Source organism: Apteryx rowi, unplaced genomic scaffold (genome assembly GCF_003343035.1).
Source record: "Apteryx rowi isolate R43461 unplaced genomic scaffold, aptRow1 scaffold_72, whole genome shotgun sequence".
NCBI classification, from domain to species: domain Eukaryota; kingdom Metazoa; phylum Chordata; class Aves; order Apterygiformes; family Apterygidae; genus Apteryx; species Apteryx rowi.
This window is the reverse complement of record NW_020451005.1, coordinates 2,889,894-2,910,213: the sequence shown is the minus strand read 5'-3', so window position 1 is coordinate 2,910,213 and position 20,320 is coordinate 2,889,894. Positions and strand designations below refer to the sequence as shown.

The window sequence follows — 20,320 nt, the reverse complement described above, 5'->3', positions numbered from 1 at the left end:
AAAAAAAAAAAAAAAAGCCACAGTGGAAGAGAACATTGATCAGAAAAAAATCCAAAGAGAAAAGTCCCAGCAAAACAAACGTGATTCTTTGTACTCACTGTCATCTGCGTCAGCCAAGATGACTACTTTGGCGCTTGGGAATTCAGTGCCGATTTGGCCTCCCACTGGCATGCTCAGAGACACACTGAAGACCTCATCTTCCTCATAGAGAGAGTCATCAATAATTATAATACGACAGATTTTCTCAGTCTCATCCTTATTAAAGTGAACAATGCTGGTATGATCTTTGGGACGGGAGATGTAGTCAGAGTAAGACAAAACAGTAGATGGAACTGTGCCTGTAGCAGAACCTATAAGGAGACAGTGAAAAAACAAATTAAAGGGACTCAGGCAAATCAAAAATGACATATAAGTTGCCTGCAAAAATCACTTGTTCCAACTACTGAAGTCAGCAGAAATACCTGCTGACTAACAGCAGCTGGATTTGCTTTCTCACCTACCTAAATATGAATATTATGCTGAATAATCTGTTATCTAGCTAGATAATATACCTTGGTGTGTGGAACAAATGACCATTAATTCTTGACTGACATCTCCAGATCTTCTAATAGGAACCTGCAGCTCACCAATATCTTCCTCTACTCTATATTCCAGCTGAGGAATATACACTGTAGATTCTGAGAAAAAAAAACGGGATGAGAGAAGTGGAAATCCAGGCTGAACATGAATGAAATTACACACAGTATGAATTAGGCCAGGGAAGAGATTTAATACGAAGTACCAATTCCTCGTTCAGCTAGGTGAGGCTCTAAGTCAGGACTGAACAAGAACTGAACAACAACAGTCCAAAGATAGACATGGCATATGGGTATCCACAGGACACGCAACTGAATAGTACTGCACCTAATTGCAAATTTTGCATCATGGAATGGGAAGTGATACATACCATCACCAGGATCCACAATCTCAACTGTTGCTGCTACTGGAATCTCAAGGGCAGCCATAACAGGATCAGACAAAATAATCTGGAATGTTTCAGATGCTTCATATTCATTGTCTACAAAAATTCTCACTCGCCAGGTAGCAGAAGCCTGTCCTGGATTGAACTGGACCTGTTTCTGAGCTTTCCCTTTGAAGTCTTTGTCCTTTACTGCTGTGCCATCTTTGGTTCCAATACCTGAGTAAAAATTTGGAGGAATTACTTTCCACACATTTTAATATTTTAATGAAATTAAAATTAGTTTTCAAATAATAATCTGGCAATTACCAAACTTCAGGAAAACCAGCTGTTAAGATGATTATATCACACTTTCTTTAGGGCCATGTTGTATAGCTCATAAAAAACAGGTAATTAGGATAGGGTCCTGCAAACATTTGTGTACATAACAAATTTTTTATTTGCATGAATAATTCTTCTGACTTTCTCCTCCTGGGTACTTAAAACCTACATAAACATCAACAAAGTTAYTGAGGCATAAGGGTATTTATCAAATAAAAGCCCTGTTCAACAAGGCCAAGTTTCCTATCTGTAAAAAAATTTATTGATCAAGTATTCCAGTTATGCCTTCAGAAAAGATGTATCAGCCTGTCAGACATTTATGCATGTCAATTAAGGTGTTTAAGGTTATATTGAAGGTATAATTTAGTCACTCGCATATGAAAAAGTGAGGGGGATGGATGAGAGGAGGAGGAGACGGACTTTCCAAGTTAACAACTGGCTGCGCCGCTGGTGTTGGCAACAAGGTTTTGGTTTCTACGACCATGGGACCCTGTTTGAAGATYGACAACTGATGGCGAGAGATGGGATCCACCCCACGAGGCGGGGCATGCGGGTCTTTGCCAACAGGTTGGCCAACCTGGTAAGGAGGGCTTTAAACTAGGAAAGATGGGGGAAGGGAAGAGTTATAGTGCCAGGGTAGCTGGCAAAAGACTGCTCAAGTCGGGATGCCTCCAGCAGGTGAATGCAGCCAGGGAAGTGTGCATGGGATGTGGCTATGGAGGATCCTCTGGTATCCCTCCTGGGAAACCTGCATGCTCGATCACCTCCCTGAAATGCCTGTACACCAATGCACGCAGCATGGGGAACAAACAGGAAGAACTAGAGATGTGTGTGTGGTCACAGGGCCATGATCTCATTGCCATTACAGAGACATGGTGGGATAGCTCACATGACTGGAGTGCTGTCATGGAGAGCTACGTRCTTTTTAGGAAAGACAGGCCAGGAAAGCGAGGTGGTGGAGTTGCTCTTTATGTGAGAGAGCAACTGGACTGTACTGAGCTGTGCCTAGGGGTGGATGAAGAGCGAGTTGAGTGCTTATGGGTAAGGATTAAAGGGCAGGCTAGCATGGGTGACACTGTTGTGGGTGTTTACTACAGGCCACCTGATCAGGAAGAGGAAGTCGATGAGGCCTTCTACAGACAGCTGGAAGTAGCCTCACGATCCCAGGCCCTGGTTCTCATGGGGGACTTCAACCACCCTGATATCTGCTGGAAAGACAACACAGCTAGGCACAAACAGTCCCGGAGGTTCCTGCAGAGCATTGGTGACAACTTCTTGACACAGGTGGTGGAGGAGCCAACAAGGAGAGGTGTGCTGCTGGACCTCGTACTAACAAACAAAGAAGGACTGGTGGAAGATGTGAAGGTCGGGGGCTGCCTTGGCTGCAGTGACCACGAGATGGTGGAGTTCAGGATCCTGTGAGGAGGAGGCAGGGCACTAAGTAGGATTGCAACCCTGGACTTCAGGAGAGCAAACTTTGGCCTCTTCAGGGACCTACTTGGAGGAATCCCATGGGTTAGGGCCCTAGAAGGAAGGGGCATTCAAGAGAGCTGGTTAATATTCAAACATCACCTCCTCCAGGCTCAAGAGCGGTGCATCCCTATGAGTAGGAAGTCAAGCAAAGGAGGTAGGAGACCTGCATGGATGAGCAAGGAGCTCCTGGCAAAACTCAACCAGAAGAAGGAAGTATACAGGAAGTGGAAAGGGGGACAGGCCACTTGGGAGGAATATAGGAACGTTGTCAGAGTATGCAGGGATGTGACGAGGAAGGCTAAGGCCCGTTTGGAATTAATCTGGCGAGAGATGTCAAGGACAACAAGAAGGGCTTCTTCAAATACATCAGTAGCAAGAGGAAGACTAGGGAAAATGTGGGCCCTTTGCTGAATGGGGTGGGTGCCCTGGTGACGAAGGATGCAGAGAAGGCATGCTGAATGCTGCCTTTGCTTCAGTCTTTACTGCTGAGGCCAGCCCTCAGGAACCGCAGACCCTGGAGGCAAGAGAGAAAGTCTGGAGAAAGGAAGACTTTCCCTTGGTGGAGGAGGAGTGGGTTAGAGATCATTTAAGCAAACCTGACACCCACAAATCCATGGGCCCGGATGGGATGCACCCACGAGTGCTGAGGGAGCTGGCGGATGTCATTGCTAAGCCACTCTCCATCATCTTTGAAAGGTCATGGAGAACAGGAGAGGTGCCTGAGGACTGGAAGAAAGCCAATGTCACCCCAGTCTTCAAAAAGGGCAAGAAGGAGGACCCAGGGAACTACAGGCCAGTCAGCCTCACCTGCATCCCTGGAAAGGTGATGGAGCAGCTCACCCTGGAGGCCATCTCCAAGCATGTGGAGGACAAGAAAGCGATCAGGAGTAGTCAGCATGGCTTCACCAAGGGGAAATCATGCTTAACCAATCTGATAGCCTTCTCTGATGGAATGACTGGCTGGGTAGATGAGGGGAGAGCAGTGGATGTTGTCTACCTTGACTTCAGCAAGGCTTTTGACACTGTCTCCCATAACATCCTCATAGACAAGCTCAGGAAGCGTGGGCTGAATGAGTGGACAGTGAGGTGCATTGAGAACTGGCTGAATGGCAGAGCTCAGAGTTGTGATCAGCAGCGCAGAGTCTAGTCGGAGGCCTGTAGCTAGCGGTGTCCCCCAGGGGTCAGTCCTGGGTCCAGTCTTGTTCAACTTCTTCATCAATGACCTGGGTGAAGGGACAGAGTGCATCCTCAGCAAGTTTGCTGACGATACAAAACTGGGAGGAGTGGCCGATACACCAGAGGGCTGTGCTGCCATTCAGAGAGACCTGGACAGGCTGGAGAGGTGGGCGGAGAGGAACCTCATGAAGTTCAACAAAGGCAAGTGCAGGGTCCTGCACCTAGGGAGGAATAACCCCAGGCACCAGGACAGGTTGGGGGTCGACCTGCTGGAAAGCAGCTCTGYGGAGAAGGACCTGGGAGTGCTGGTGGACACCAAGTGAAGCATGAGGCAGCAATGTGCCCTTGTGGCCAAGAAGGCCAATGGTATCCTGGGGTGCATCAGGAAGAGTGTTGCCAGCAGGTCGAGGGAGGTGATTCTCCCCCTCTMCTCAGCCCTGGTGAGGCCACATCTGGAGTACTGCGTCCAGTTCTGGGCTCCCCAGTACAAGAGGGATGTGGCACTACTGGAGCAAGTCCAGTGAAGGGCTACAAAGATGATTAGGGGACTGGAGCATCTCTCTTAGGAGGAAAGGCTGAGAGAGCTGGGCCTGTTTAGCTTGGAGAAGAGAAGGCTGAGAGGAGATCTTATCAATGTGTACAAGTATSTGAAGGGAGGGTGTCGAGAGGATGGGACCAGACTCTTTTCAGTGGTGCCCAGTGACAGGACGHGAGGCAACRGGCACAAACTGAAACACAGACGCTTCCATCTKAACATGAGGAAAAACTTTTTCACTGTGAGGGTGACAGAGCACTGGAACAGGTTGCCCMGAGAGGTKGTGGAGTCTCCTTCTCTGGAGATATTCAAAAKSCGCCTGGATGCAATCCTGTGCAATGTGCTCTAGGTGACCCTGCTTGAGCAGGGGGGTTGGACTAGATGATCTCCAGAGGTCCCTTCCAACCTCAGCGATTCTGTGATTCTGTGATTCTGTATTAAAAGCCTGATTTAATACTCAGATAATAGCCTGATACGTTACATTCGTGTTTTGCAAAACAAATATTGTCATGCATGGGATAAAATGATAAAAAGCCTAAAACCTTAAACTTTTTTTTTCCTTTTCCTTTGTTTTTAAAATCAGGGAGAAAAAGGATGTTTCTGCTTAGTGCTCTCTCAGTTGTTACACTGGTACAAAGAGGACAAAAGTGAGATGCTTATGTTTGGTTGGGGATTTCTATGATTTCTATTTGCTTGACTGCAAAGCTGTCATGAGTGGGAGCTCTGCTATCCCATGATATCACACTCACAACTTCAGTGTGCTCCACACCTACCACCTTTGCTAGCAGATGGCCCTTTGAGAATTACGAGTAACTTTTCATATAGCTCAAAGGTCTGTGTAACGCTGCCTTTGTAAGACAGGAGCTGTAGCTAACTTCTCCACAAATTGGTTCTGCAAGCAGAGACCAGCTGTTTCAAGTCATCTAGGACAAAAAATGTTTTATCTATTTATTTAGGTATTTATTTTTAAACCAAAGCAAATATGTTATGAAATGTATCCTCTTGCTAAAATAACAACAATTATCATTTTCCAAGACGGAATGGACACAGAACAGGAGACACTTCAAGCATCCCAATTGCTGTTTCATTGTTTAGCAACATCAGAAGAGAGACACTGAGGCAAAGAGCAGAAATTTATTTTGATGATCTGTTCTTACTTCTACTAATACATACACAGAAGCTGGGGGATTTCATCCAAGGAGGATGGTACTGCCTAAAGGAGGCTTTATATAAAAAATTACACATAAATATGTGTCTGTATACATTTATCTATCTATCTATAGATGGATAGATATAGAGGTAGAAATAAACAACAACAAAAAAACCTGTCTCCATGTAATGTACTCAGATTTCTGGGGCGGCAGCAGTGGAAAATGAAATACAAAGCCATGTTTGAGCAATAAAAATCTATACCATTGTTATGGTAATTCTTTGGCATATATTAAGCAAACAGAGGAGCTAGCAACTATGGAACAGCTCCTTAACAGGTGCCTTTCCTGGTGCAAGAAATTTCAAACATTAAAGATTTACTTACTGGTAAAAGAGGTCTCTCCCAGATATCCTCTGCGTCTGATGGTCACCTCCAAAAATTTGGAGTTCTCATCTACAACATAGTACTCCTTCTCCAAGGAAATCCAAGCCCAGTTCAGTCGAAAGAGTTGACTCCTTAACATGTTCCACCCTGTGTCACAGAAAAAACATCCTGAATACTACATCCAGTTAGTAAAACACAGCTAGAATTCCCTAGAGTCATTGCTTAAATATACTTGTACCAGCATCAGGACAAATCCAGTCTACTTGTTCATCCATGTATACGATGGAAAGAGATACATAACACTAAAAACAATGTCCCACTCTCCAAAACCTTCCATGCCAACCTCTCCACATCTTCCACAGGCTGGAGGCTAGTTCAGGGGTCACTGCCTGTGCTTCAGCACTCCAGCTCCCTAACTGAGCTACCTATTAACTCCCAAAGACTAGTTCTGCAAAGATTATTTCTGTCAGGAGCAGGATTAAGCTGTGAAAATAACTCTTTGGGAGGCTTTGGGCAGGTCACATTGTAGTCTTGCATTAATGACTCTTTTTAACAATGCTAGTATGTGCCTATCAACATCAAATAATGACAATGACCTGAATTCAGCTGTTCCTAGTAAATGTAGGCAACATGTAGTATCACATAGGGAAGATATCGTATCCTGAATTATGAATGATGAATTGTGCAAAATATTTGGAGGTTGTGACTAAGCTTCTCGTTTTCAGGAAAACCATTTATTAAAAATAGCAGTTAGTCTCTATTACATGAAGGAAAACAGAGGAAAAAAATCAAATTATGAACATAAAGCTGTTTAACAAAGCCAACAAAATTTAGTTTATGATTTTCTTCTGTTTTGGAAAATTAACCCTTCAGAGGTATTCTGTAAAAGTCTTACATGATCAGGCCCCATTCCCTGTTTGCATACAACAAAGGTAATTAAATAACAACTGCTCCTGAAGTCATAAACTTTCAGCTCATTAATTATTTTTTTCTAGCAAAATTAGGCCTTATGCTGCATGCAGTATGCTTTGTAATAGAAGATTGTAACATATGACTTCAGAAACTTTTAATTACTAATGGATAATAGACAAGGTATGGACAACATAAGAAGTAAGAGGAAAAAAACCAGCCGCTTACATCAAGAACCCATAAAACACTGTTCACCACTTATCTGATGAATTGCCACATATATATATTTCCATATTCAGCAGTTCTAAATTAGTAAAGAATAGTATGTTAATACCCAAAATGGCAGAACACTTTTTTTCATTTTGCTCTGATGAAAAGTACTTTCAGCCACCATCTCAGACTTTGTGGTAGCCTGGGTAGCTAGCAGTGTTTCTATACAACTCCACAGGTGAAGCAATATTTCTTCACCATAGCTGCTCTGCAGACGTGAGCATATTTGCAGTTGACTTTGATTTGCAGGATAGCTAAAACTTACTGAAAGGGATTAGGAATGTAGGAAGAAAGTGCAGGGGAAAAAACAGTGAAGGGAATAAAAGGAGTGAAAAGTTTGAGAAGCACAGAAAGAAAGCACAGCTCAGAAAAGAAAGTAGATATACATATGTATGAAAGGGAAAACAGTTCCAAAAGTAAGATCATTTAGAAAAGGTGATGAGATGGAGGAGAAAATCTGAATTAATGCATAATTTTAGCTAGAAAATTAAGCAGTAAAGTCATAAATGGGCACTCATCTCCCCACTACTAAAAACCTTCAAAATTTCTTGGACAAGAGAACAAGGGGATAGGTCAGGAATACTTGAACATACAGTTTGTTGGGAAATCATCAGTTTGTCTTTCTGTCTCTATTTGGAACATAATGAATCTTTTACTATGTCTCAAGGAGGGTTTTTTTTTCAGATAACTCACACTCCAAGAAATTAAAAACAAAACAAAACAACTTCCCCCTTCACTTTTCCATGTATTGACATAGATACAGTTGGAAAGGGTTTGGGGGAGGTTTTTTGGTTGGTTGGTTAGTTTTTGCTGTTGTACAACACAAGGCCAGGCTGTATTGTAATGAGTGAATACTCCCAGGCTGGTATTTGTTATGAGCGAATATTTTTGCTCAGAAGGCACAAGTGGCCATTCTGAGCAGATCAGCTAAACGCTGCTGTGAATCCCTAATCTTGTTTAATCTTCCTTCTTCACAGGCATGCACATAAGGTCTAATATGTTACTCAGGCAAGGAGCAGGCATGCATCCTACTAGACTCAGGAAAACTTTGTTCTGACAAAAATATTTTCCATGACACTTAAATAAAAATGAAAAAACAGAAACAATTTCAGAAGAGATTCATAAAATTTAGAAATGGACGTACAGGAGTTGACAACAAGCCCAGAAATTTTTGTTCCAGCAAAAGAGAACTCAGTATTTGCAGCAAATCATCATCACTGCATTTCTAAGTAAACTGATTTCACTGATAGAGTGGAGTTGCATTTAACAGTATAATTAGGAGAAACACCAGGAGAAAAGTAGTTTTGTATAATGTGATTCCTAAGGGTTGACTAATTCTTGCCGCCTTCTCTGGTGGCACCTTCTATGCCACCTCTGACCTCAGTCACAGATATGAGCAGTCTAGCTGTGACATRGCCTATGGAGAAACATTCCCTCTTTTAGAAGAGGATGGAAAAAATTAAAACCTGAGGGCTCAAGAAGGGGAGCTGGGGCAGGGACAGAGAAGGATACATGCTACCAAGGCACTCCTTATCACTATCTGAGGAATTTCCAGTTGTCCCTTAGAGCAACTTTATATCATTACAGAGATACAAACCAAATTTATCAGAGGTCAGCCACATACATATTCTTACATAGCCTGCTTATTATGAGTTAGGTCCAACTCCTACTCTTCATTTAATTTCTGTTAAGAACAAATGAAGCTTCTCCATGTAACCAAGCAGCTCAAACAGTAACAGTCTGCCCCAAAATCAGGCCTATGATCCAGCAAAGATACATACAAGACACACAGGAAGTAGGAATTTTGCTAGCTATTACTTCTTACAAAAGTCTGTGTGTCTGGACAGACACAAAGAAAAAAGAAAAAGAAGAGAGAGAAAATGAAAGGCAGAGTAAAGGAACATGAGAATAGGAGACGTTAAAAAAAAAAAAGGAAAAAAAAAGAAAAAAGAACCTGCCCCTGAGGAAAGCTAAGAGTGAGACTTTAAGACTTGATAAGAAAGACACTTGAAAGTGTAAGCAGAGATACTGCCTCTTGTTTTATTTTGCAGTGTTTCTGGTAACAACACTTTGTACAGTCTCTGGAAAAGTGACCTTTAATCATTTTTCATGTTAACTAGAACAGGTATAAAACACTAAATTTTTGGCTAACCAATTTTGTGTCAGAAAATACTTTTATCAAAAAGAAACTGAGAAACTTCCTTGCCAATTTTTTGCCCCAGAGGATTCTTGGATTTTTATTATGCAAAAGACTATTAAGCAAATACATTGTCTGTAAAACGTGACAGATGTTCCTTGAAAAATATCTGCAGATGAAACTAATGAGAAAAAGTCTCTGCTTTGCTGAACTGTATTTGGCCTGAAAGAAATCATGGGAACTGTGGAAATTTGTTTTTCCATGACCTTATTTTTTTGTATTGATTATATTAAAAGCTATATTCCAAAGAATCACCTTCATTTCTGTGTTTAGGTTAATTACATAGACCGCTGTAGAAGAAGCAATACCAACTAATTCATTTAATTAGTCTAAATTGTGCAGTTTTATGAACAATCAGTTTATTTTATGATAAATCTGTTTATGAACAATCCATCGCTCCAGACTATTTTAGCAGAGAATTCTTATGAATTCTTCACAATAATAAATACATTCAATAATTCTGCAAGCTGTTTGCACAGATAAACTGGAAAAACTTACCTAATAAATTCTTCATTAGCAATTACTTCCCCAGTCATCATCTTGCATATATTCATGGTCTATCTGGGCTTTGATCCTAATCCAACCTAATGCATCAGATTTAATTTATGCTTTCTCACAGTATCACTATTTCAAAAGCCACCAATCCATTCGCAAGCTGTCATCTCTGGTTATCTATACAAATGATTTGCCAAAACTCTAAACTATCACAAGACTGATATACAGAATATGATTTTTAACAATGAGCCTTTTATCAACAGAATAYAAATGACTAACAGACTGCTATAAGCTTTTGAAATGGTAGTATGATAAACATGCTTTGTGGATGCTGGTACAGTGCAGATAAGTGAAATGAATACAGTAGCTAACAATCCATATATAAAAATAGAAAGATCGATCACCAGACACCACAGATTCTTGTCTGAATTCTGGAGAAGTGCCAAGAGGTAGAACAGAAATGTAAGACACGACTCTTTCATGCTTCAGGCCTTGCAGATTTTAGATCATTCTTCCAAACTTCGGTCCAAATTTTATCCCTTCCCTTGGTACACCTGGTGAAATGTGTACTCAGCTGTAAAAAACACTGCCACATTGCCATTTTACAGAGCCATAGGAAGAACAGAGCATGAGGAAAGACAGCAACAGTATGGTTTCTTGAACCCTCCAGCTGCTTGATGTTGGCTGAAGTTCCACAACAGTGTAACCAGCTGGAGTCTCTTTGGGAACCTTACAGAAGCCAGAACTTTTCTGACAAGTATCAACATTAAAATAACTGACAACAGCCTCTTCCTCCCTTTCTTTTGATTTTCTACCTCTGGAGCTTCTCGATATTCTTGGATTCTTCCCGCACTGACACTGCCTTTTTATACACTCTATCCTTTGATATCCTCACAAGGGAATGCTGGCTGTGTTGTCCAAAGAAGGACACTTGTCCTGTTTCAAGAGAACTATCACTTTTTATATAACTGCATCTTGCAGACAATAAGAGAAGCTCCAGAGCACCACAAAAGGTGTTCATATTACAACACTTGGCCAGGACATTCTACAGCCAAGCTCCTGTAAAAGAGAGAAGGTGAAGCGGGTACCCAAAGTGGAAATAAAAGCTTTTGAATGGAATCTAGCTCACTACCATACAAAGAGCTCATGAAGCAAGTAAATTGTCCCTGGAAAAGAGCTTCATCATCACTTACATGCTGTATATCACAATGAAGAAAGCTCGGCAGCAATTTCATGACATGCAAAATGAGTGATGGCAGTGTCATTTGGATATGCAGCAGATTATTTCAGTTGAAAGTAGGAAATAACTGCTGCAAACCTAAGAAGAACTCCCAAAAGTAAACAGATTGCTGAACATCACTGCAGAAAAATTGATGACTGAGYAATAGAACGTACAACATATAAGGGGAGAACGATATCTTCAACCTATGGATGTACTGATTTGGCAAGTAATTCCTTTATGCTAATCCTTGAATCTGCAGAAAAGATCATGACACTAATTAAATAACTCTGCAGACAGATTAGCTGGTGCACATTTATTCTTCAGAAATGCTCTTTAACTTCAGTCCTAGAAACTACACTACTCAGAAGAGAAAAACTTTGGATCTGGTCTTAAATCAGCACCCAGCCCTTCTGCTAAGATTGACTGAATCTCAARGGAACTTCTGTTTAAGCTGTTAGTGATAGGCTAGAGTGAAGGATATCAGCTGAACTTGCAGTCTCCTTCCCAATGGCTTGGTCACTGCCTATGACTACAAAAATCTGTGTCAGTATATAAAAACAATGAAAAGTTATCTGGTACCTCACACTGACAAAATTTAATAAAAGGTATAGTGATGTGATCCAGTTGTGATAACTATGATGAACTGACTATGTATCATAATCTTACAGAACATAAAAGTCCAAAATTTACTACTTGGATTGGAAGAAAACTCCACACATTTTTCAAGTGAACAGGACTGATACATAACCTCACTGTTAAACAAATGCTAATATTGCAGTTTTGATACACAAAAAACCACAGATAAAATATATTTTTTGCCTTGAACCCAGAATAAATAAAAGCTCAAGGTGTAGAAACTAATACAAACCATAAACACAGGAAAAAATGAAGAGTTGTGAGCAGGGATATAAGAGTCTGGCACCACAATCTCTTAAATGCAAACATGGCACACAATTGCTGCTTCCAGCTAATAATATCATATGACAATATGATATGGCAATATTATATGACAAATATAAATAATAGTGCCATATAACATTTGGGGGATAATTCTGATTTCACACATTGCTGTTTTTTTCAACAGAATTCCTTGACTTACTGCAGAAGTGAGAACAAGGTTCAGGAAAGATGTCTGAAGATGATAGATCTAATAAGAACAATGTTATTTGACAAAGTCAAGGTTGGAAGTTTTCAAAGGGAATAAAGCATGCACAACCTTAGATCAGTATTTTATACTATTTCAGCACTATTTAGGTTCACCATGCTGGGACACGATCAAAGGGATGTAGACAGACTAGTACAACAGAATGGATATTCATCACAGCCATCTTTAAAAAAAGTGTGTTCCTCAATCAGCCATTCTTCAATCAGTACTTATCACAATTACAAATGTGATCCCTGCCTTGGAGAACAACAATTCTTTGAATCTCTGGCTGTTTTAGGAAAAAGCAGGAGGAAAGATCAATGGATGTGTTCATTATAAATAATACTCCTGCATACTCCCTACTGAACAAAATATAATCTCAGTTAGGTTGTTATATTGTCAGTACTAAAATACATTAAATTTCATTAACAGTCAAATTAATTAGAGAGGAAAGGTATATTACCAAGTTTATCATTCTCCGTGTAATGATAACATCATGACTGACAACACGCATGTCCACAGCACAAAGACTGCATTACTGTATGGTAATCATAATGTAGGGCAGAGCTTTCATTATAAACAAAAAATCTCTAAATTTTCTAAAAGGTGACTTTGATTGAGCGTTAGCCTGAGATAAAACTGACCATCTGTAATGCAAACAGTAGTGTCAGTCATAAATTAAATTCCTCCCCTGAGCCAATGTTCCTTTGCAACGTATTTGAATATGCATTTCAGGTCCCTGAAAAAGTTGAGTCTTTACACTGACACCTTGGAGATGTTGTAAATCAAGGGTCAGTGCAGGAGATTTTTGTTATAGTTTGATCTTTAAAGTATTCCAGCAGGAGGCAGCCGCCTGATTCACAGTTTGAATCTGCAGGTATTCATAAGCACGATGGCTGTCTTGGAAAGTTACTGCATTCATAATTCCCTAAATTACATCATCATGTCAAAATGTAGGAACATAGTTGATACTACAGGCAGTCACTAGGGAATGCTTCTTAAAATGGCATACTAGAGGCTGAACAACCGGCAGCACCTCTGAAGTGAGAAAGAACTTTGCCATCTGAGAATGGTAGGAATAACTTATTTATTATCTGCAGTCACGAAGAAACCTCATAAACCTTTACAGTGTCAGAAAAGGCAGCTGCCTAAATGCAGAGATATTTCTTTCCTGGACAAGCCCAATGTGACTGCTGCTGACCTGATGATCCATTTCTTGAATAACATGGTGAAATAACCACTGGGTAAGGAGGGCACAAGCCAGAGCAATGGCTTGCAACATGGCTGACCTTGGAAAGTTTAGTCTCATTGCTGGTGCCATTTAAGTTCAAAAGTTCAAAAGACATGCGAAAAGTCAAATACCTTAGAAAGTATTTTCCTAGTCCTAGCTTTGGAAGTAGACAATCCTGCTCTCTTCTACCTCATCCCTGTACTGTGCAGCCAGTCAGGGCAAGGGAGTGCAGGCCCTGCACTGGGACGAGCATAAGGCTTGTTCCTTCTGTGTACACAGAAGATGAAGCTGAACACAGGAGAAGCTGAGACAGTCTATGCCAAGACGAGTGCTATCAACACAGAGGGTGTGCCTCTCAACTTYTGGAGACTTGAGCAGAGTTTTGCCTCTTGGAACACAACCCATTTAAAGCTTCCTTTGGAGATATTGCTTTGGAGCAATGTCTGGTTACACATTCTATCAATTAAAGTATGTTCACTTAATTTTTTTACAGATGAATAACAATACTGTAATGCATTTTCTATTGTTTCAGAATAGCTGACTTCTAAGAACAGCTAACAGGCTGAAACAAATGGAAAATATTAGACTTTGATATCAAAGAGGCTAATGCTGCTAATTTCTGTGCTGATACTGACAATGAACTTCAAGGAAATCTGAGTGAAACCAGATAAGAAGTTTGCAGCTGGTAACTATTTCAATTCCCATTTTGCATAACTCAGCCCAAGTTCCAAATATCTGACACTAAATTCTGTAGTATTCTAAAAAAATTTGGGGTACTATAGGAAATGCTTGTTGAACAGAAGAAATAAATTTGTATTCTGTTTGTGAGAGTCTGCATGGTTATTATATGGAACAGGTCTATGTCTCCTTTTTTCTTCCCTTGGATAGTTTCCATATTTCTTTCTTATTTCCCCCTACTTTCCCCTATTTCCGGATAGTAACAGAGAAAGAAATGACCACACCTTCCTAAACGTATCACAGACATACATGGCACGATCAATATCCAATAAAAAAGCATATAAACACATTTTTAAGTTAACTAGGTCTATACTATTTACAAATACCCTCTGGACTCAAATTTTGCTTTGAATTTATATTTCAATTCCTATTTGCCATCTATTTATTCTGATTATTCACCAGATGTTAAGGGAATTATAGTGGAATCTCTTCTCCTCTAATTACAAAAGGTTAAACTAGAAGTCATTTCAAATCCTCTTGCTTAAAATTACCTTCACTAGGAAAGCTTATGGAACAGAAATATTTTCATTTTAATAATACTTAAAAAAAAAATTACCTACTTATACTGTCAAAGACATTAGACAAATAACAGGGCCATGAAGGTGCTAGCAAAAACTCCCATAGCAAACCAGAACAGATATAAAACCAATCTCCTGCAAGTAATGATTGCCAGCATGATAAATTGTGAGTGTGATAGTGAAAGACTATCATAAATATTTCTTCAAGGTAGATTACTTTTTTAGACTTAAACAGCTTAACCTAAAACAAACAAACAACACCCCCCCCCCACACACACACACTCAGTCCGATAAAGGTTAAGCAAAAACAGAAAAAAACCCTTTAAAAAACAGATTTGCTGTCTGTCAAAGCAACATGTTACAAACAACTCGACCCTTCTTGCAAGGTCAAAATTGACCAAAGCAACTCTCCAAAAGCAAGTGTAAGACTTCAGAAACATATACTCAGTATCTCTGGGTGAACCAAAATCCAATATTGCCAATGATATCTGGTAAGCAGACAAAAYGAAAGTAACTTTATCTAGTGATAGCAGAAATTGTCCAAGGGTTTGACCTACTTCAGCTCTCCTAATAAGAAAGATCTTACATCCCAGTGAGKAAGAACTTAGCTACTGCCCCACAGTCACAGTACAACACCAGCTGACTAGAGTAGCTGTGTTTTTCTTTAGTTTCCATTCAACTTCTGTTACTGTTTTGAAGCAGTGACAAGTATTTCAGTGCCCCATCTACGAAATCTTGCTGTTTTATTTTATTTTTCTAATAACAACTGAAACGTGTATGTCTCTATATACCTGCATACAATGAATAAGAAACCAAAGGCTTCTACCATTTCATGTTATAGTTACAACAAAATGGCTGTGGAACACACTAACTCATCCATAATGGGAAAGGTAAACAAATGCATAAATCCATTAAAAAAAGGATTGTGTAAAAACAGTCTTTTTTTCTAATTCCTAAAAGTCTCTAAGTAATTCCTAAAAGTCTCTAAGAGTCTATTAATGTTATCTTTTAAATCTCTCAAGCTAATATTATCAAAAGAAAATGTAAATAGACTGAGACATTAAGAAGTTCTAACCAGTGACCTTAGAGGAATGGCAAAACAGAGCCATTTCATGGACTCTTCCTTTCACATCATTTTCCTTCTTTCCCACTCCTGCTCTCACTTGCATGCTCTCTTGCCCTCTCCAAATGTTTATCTTACAGCTAAAAGAACAGAGAAAAAAAAACTGTAATACAATAAGAAAACCAAGAAAACCATGTTCCAGTGCAAGCAAAGTATTCGGAATTTGGTAAGTTACAGAAATGGAAGGTTTTGCTTCTAGGCTTTTATCATTCTTGGTGAACTCTTCTGCTGCAAGCACTGAACCAACCAACAGACTACAATGCACTGGTTGAATTTCCCACAGAAACAGCCAAAACCATAAAGTCCATTGATGGAGTGTGATGGGGGGAGACTTGAACAAGTTATGGCAGTAACACATAAGAGTTGATCTGTAATAACTCTATGTACAAGCTCTGATCCTGCAACAAATGAAAAAATTCATTACCTCAGTCCCACTTCCTTGAGTTACAGAGGTATTGTAAGAAAACAGATGGATGGCACATGAACCCATGATACTCTTGAAGCCATGCTTTAAACAAGTGTAAGTACCATTTTGAGTGGGATTGTATCTGTGAAATTCACATCCTTCCTACATTCTTGGGTGGCAATCAGGAAAATAATCTATTTATGAAGCCTGAAGCCCTAATAATCTCTGTGGTGGTTATACAAAAATACAAAAATTGATTTGACAACTTGCTTGGCACAATAATGATATATAAGCTGGCAGCAATGTGTTACCTGGTAAGAACCACCAGCAGTATCTTAATCAAGTATTTAGTTTGCTCTCAAAAGTGTAAGAGAAATCTTCCACTGTATTTTGTAGTTGCTTTCCCTAATGTTACCCAGATGCAAGAGAGTAGGATTCTGTACATATTTTGTCTCCTACCATTAGAAAACCAATAAAAATGAAGACAAACAAAATGCTTGCATAATGCTGTAAAAAAAAATAAAAAAATTACCACTAGCATGTGCTGTAGTAAAAAAATATGCCCCAAAAGACTGAATTAGTTCATGATATCAAACCATATTAAACCAAAAATCTCTTCAGGCTTCTTATGAACAATTAAAGAAAAGAGAAAAAACACTGATGAACATTCACTAGTCCACTCTGACAAGGAGGCCTAGGTTTCATGGGTACTTCACATCAACATTAACAATCGTTACAACAAGGTGACAAGAATCGCTAAAGAACTCCTCCATGGAAATGGAGTTTCAGTCATCTATTAAAAGAAAATCAAACCACAGAATTCAACGATAAAAAGTCTTTTGCTGCTACAGCTATTTAATCACATCCTTAATATATGCARTTTGGTGCTCTTTTTGCACTCTGCATGCAAGAATGTGCCACCTGCCATGGTAGATGATTCCTTAGGTTGAGTAACCAAGCAACTTTCCAGCTGCTTTGCTCTGTCTCAGAAGCTTTGTGCACATGGAAGACATTTACTGAGGACCTGTACAGTTGCTTCTGTTCAGAAAATGTTAAGGTCAATGAGGCCTAATCAAAGCTCACTTGATTTCTTGAAAAACTTCCACTGACTTCAAAAGCTTTTTACCAGACTCTTGGATGAGAAAGGATGTGAAGACAGAGACAGTAAAAAGGAAAGGATTGAAACAAAATTGTAAGTCATACTGTGTAGCAAGAAAGCATAGCTTTAGCTCTTTTTTTAAAGTATATTTTAAAAATTCTATGCAAATACAATTCATCGGGATCTTGTAGGTAAAAATAGGTAAAATGAAATGCAGACATGCAGATAGTTCAAAGACAGCAGCTAAATCTATGCATAGGCGATGGGAAGGGCAGCTGGGCCACCATAGGTGATAAAGGTATTTGCTAAAGAAAGAGAAGAAACTTAACTTTTTTTTTTTAATTTTTATAGTCTACTTAAAAGAAAGAAAGTACAAGAGAAATGACTGTAGCATTGGCAGGGCAAAAAGCAGGTTCTAGTGCAATTATCACAAACAATAATACAGCAAAATTTTTGTTTGAACGATTAATTTTATGTCAAACTTTAGTCCAATAACAAAATACTAGCAAGGAATTATTTAATGCACATGATTTTGAAAAGTTAAAACAGAGTTCTTTGTACTTTGTTTTCTATGACTGAAAACAAGTACTCAGCCATAAAATCCTCTACATATAAAGAAATGGGTATTAAACCTTGCCAATTTCCTGTGTACTTGTTTGGTTTCTTTATACTATACTCTTAGGACATTCTCAAATGACTACAGTTTCCTTTCATATTAGTATGTGTCTTTATAGCTGCATGTGCTGGCACCAATGTTTAAATATGATATTTAACTTTAAACAGGCATGAAAATGTTTTCAGCAAATGAAATAGTAGTGTTAAGAAGTGGTTCTCAGTGTGCATCTTGAACATGGATAAAAGGGTGGACTCAGATGAAGACCAATGAAGGCAAAAGCGCAGTTGCCCTCCTTGCCCCAACAATTATCTCGGGCACTATGAGAAGGAAGCCGTGCAGCAGATGCCAGCTAGTTAACAAATTAAAGATTTAACACCATTCACTACAYTCAATGCAAACACTCGGGGGGAATTTTTGTTTCATTTGAAACCCAGTATGCAAATGGTTCTGCAATAGTCATGGCTCTGACAAGAAAATATTGTGAAAAAGTTTGTGTTTAGACTGCACAAATCCCTTTCTCTCCCTTTAAATTACTTCGATCTGCCCAAAGAATGATAAACATCATTAATATTAATACTTTACAGTTTGATTTTTACCATTAAGGTGTTGAAAGMTTTTAGTGAAATACAGAAGATCACACATCAAAATGAATCTAAACTCAGAAATAAGTGGATGTGTGGGTGGATCTGCAACTAAAGCATATAGGAGTTCTGAAAAAAGACTGACAGGAAGAAAAAAATCAGATACTTTATTCCTTATGGTCAGTATTACTGTTTCAATCTAGCAACCCTATGGAACTGAAAACTAATTTCTAAAGAGACATAATATTGGCCCAAACTCCCTTCCAGTTGACATCTTCTAAAGTAGGTCTCACTGTGATGATATTGAATAGGTCCTGAGTGAGTCAACTGTCAGAATTTAGAGAGCCCTGATGTTAATCTCATTCACATTGCAGAAACTCCAAAATCACTCTTTTAGCACCCATTTTAAATTTTGGAATTTAACAGTACAACAACAGTTAAATCTAATCTAAATCCTAGGCCTCATATGCTGTTGTAATCAGAAAAAAAAACAGTCAGTAGAGTCATATCAGTCTGAGATGAGTCAGAACTTCTTTCTTTTAGTGGAGAAAGCCATCAAAAAAACAAGCAAAACACACAGTTTTCTTACTTAGATTCGCGGCTGGTGAGTGAGCAACTCTCTGAGCTGGTTCAGCTTCAGAATTGCCAAGACATCTTTGCTGCTTCCTCCAGGCCTTGCAAGATCCCAGAGGAAAAGCAGGACAAACTTTATGGGAACACAGAGGACAGCACCTTCACAATACTTGCTTCACATGCAGAGCAGCCTCCTCACAGGCAGCTTACAGTGTAAGTAATACTGCTCTGGGGACCCACTCAAACTTCAGACACACATCCTACCTGTTGCACATGCATAAATGGCACAGCTTTGAAYGCTAAGGAATCTAGCGGAGAAGAATCTCACTCTGTAAGGACAGCTGCTGTACATGGCAGAAAGTAATGAGGCTTCTACGAATATGAACTTCAAGCTTTTAAGAACCAAAGTTCTTAAATACCAAAAAAGCCACAATTAAGGAGATGACAATTCTGTGCAAATACCCAGCATGTCTGAGTGAAGAAGTGAAGACAGCAATTTGGAAAACAGTAACATAGGAGCTTATGAGAAACCAAAAGCAATCAGTATAAAAGAGAAGCTACAAGAGCTGAACATTGATAAAGGAAGGAAAAAACACAAGGAAAACAAGATTGGTAAATCAGAGAAGCACACGGGTTTTGGGTTTGTCCCCAGAGACTCAAAATCTAAATAACAACACTATTTTTACATGGAGATACTAAAATTTCTAATGATGCAGGAAAGACAGAAGTGTTCAGCAGAAATTTCTCTTATCTTTGGATAGAGGCAGAATGATAGACTTGTATTATTTGAGGAGAAGGAACTACTTTCTAAATCAGCACAAACCACTGCTTTCTAAACTGCCACTAGAGAGGATTAAACACCATGTACTTAGGGTACATGTTTTTAAAAACAACAATCGCATGTAATCTTCAAATGCTCATAGTATGCGTCAATAACAAAATAACTGAAAGATCTTGCTCTTTTTTCAGTGAGCGCTATTTCTAAATGGGATCAACAAAGGTTAGTACTCAGAAGAAATCTTTTGCTTTTGTGATTTAAAAGTATAACATCTCTTCTCATAATCCTTGATGATAACAGATTTTTTTAAAAGGTAAAAATGGCAAAAAAAGGAAATCTTACTGAGTTAAATGAGTTGCTCAGTAAGCAGAGTTTATTAAAATAAACCTCACATTTTGACACCTCCAACTGCAAAGTTGTACA

General features: G+C 39.3%; 1 protein-coding gene across 1 annotated transcript in view; it reads right to left on the bottom strand.

The window, feature by feature from the left end:
- The window catches only part of FREM3 (FRAS1 related extracellular matrix 3), a 70,228-nt gene that overhangs the window by 32,713 nt on the left and 17,195 nt on the right, over positions 1 to 20,320 (bottom strand). The window contains 4 exon segments of the mRNA XM_026087542.1: positions 99 to 350; positions 552 to 677; positions 947 to 1,177; positions 5,998 to 6,144. Of these exon segments, the coding sequence (XP_025943327.1) occupies positions 99 to 350; positions 552 to 677; positions 947 to 1,177; positions 5,998 to 6,144 (756 nt within the window).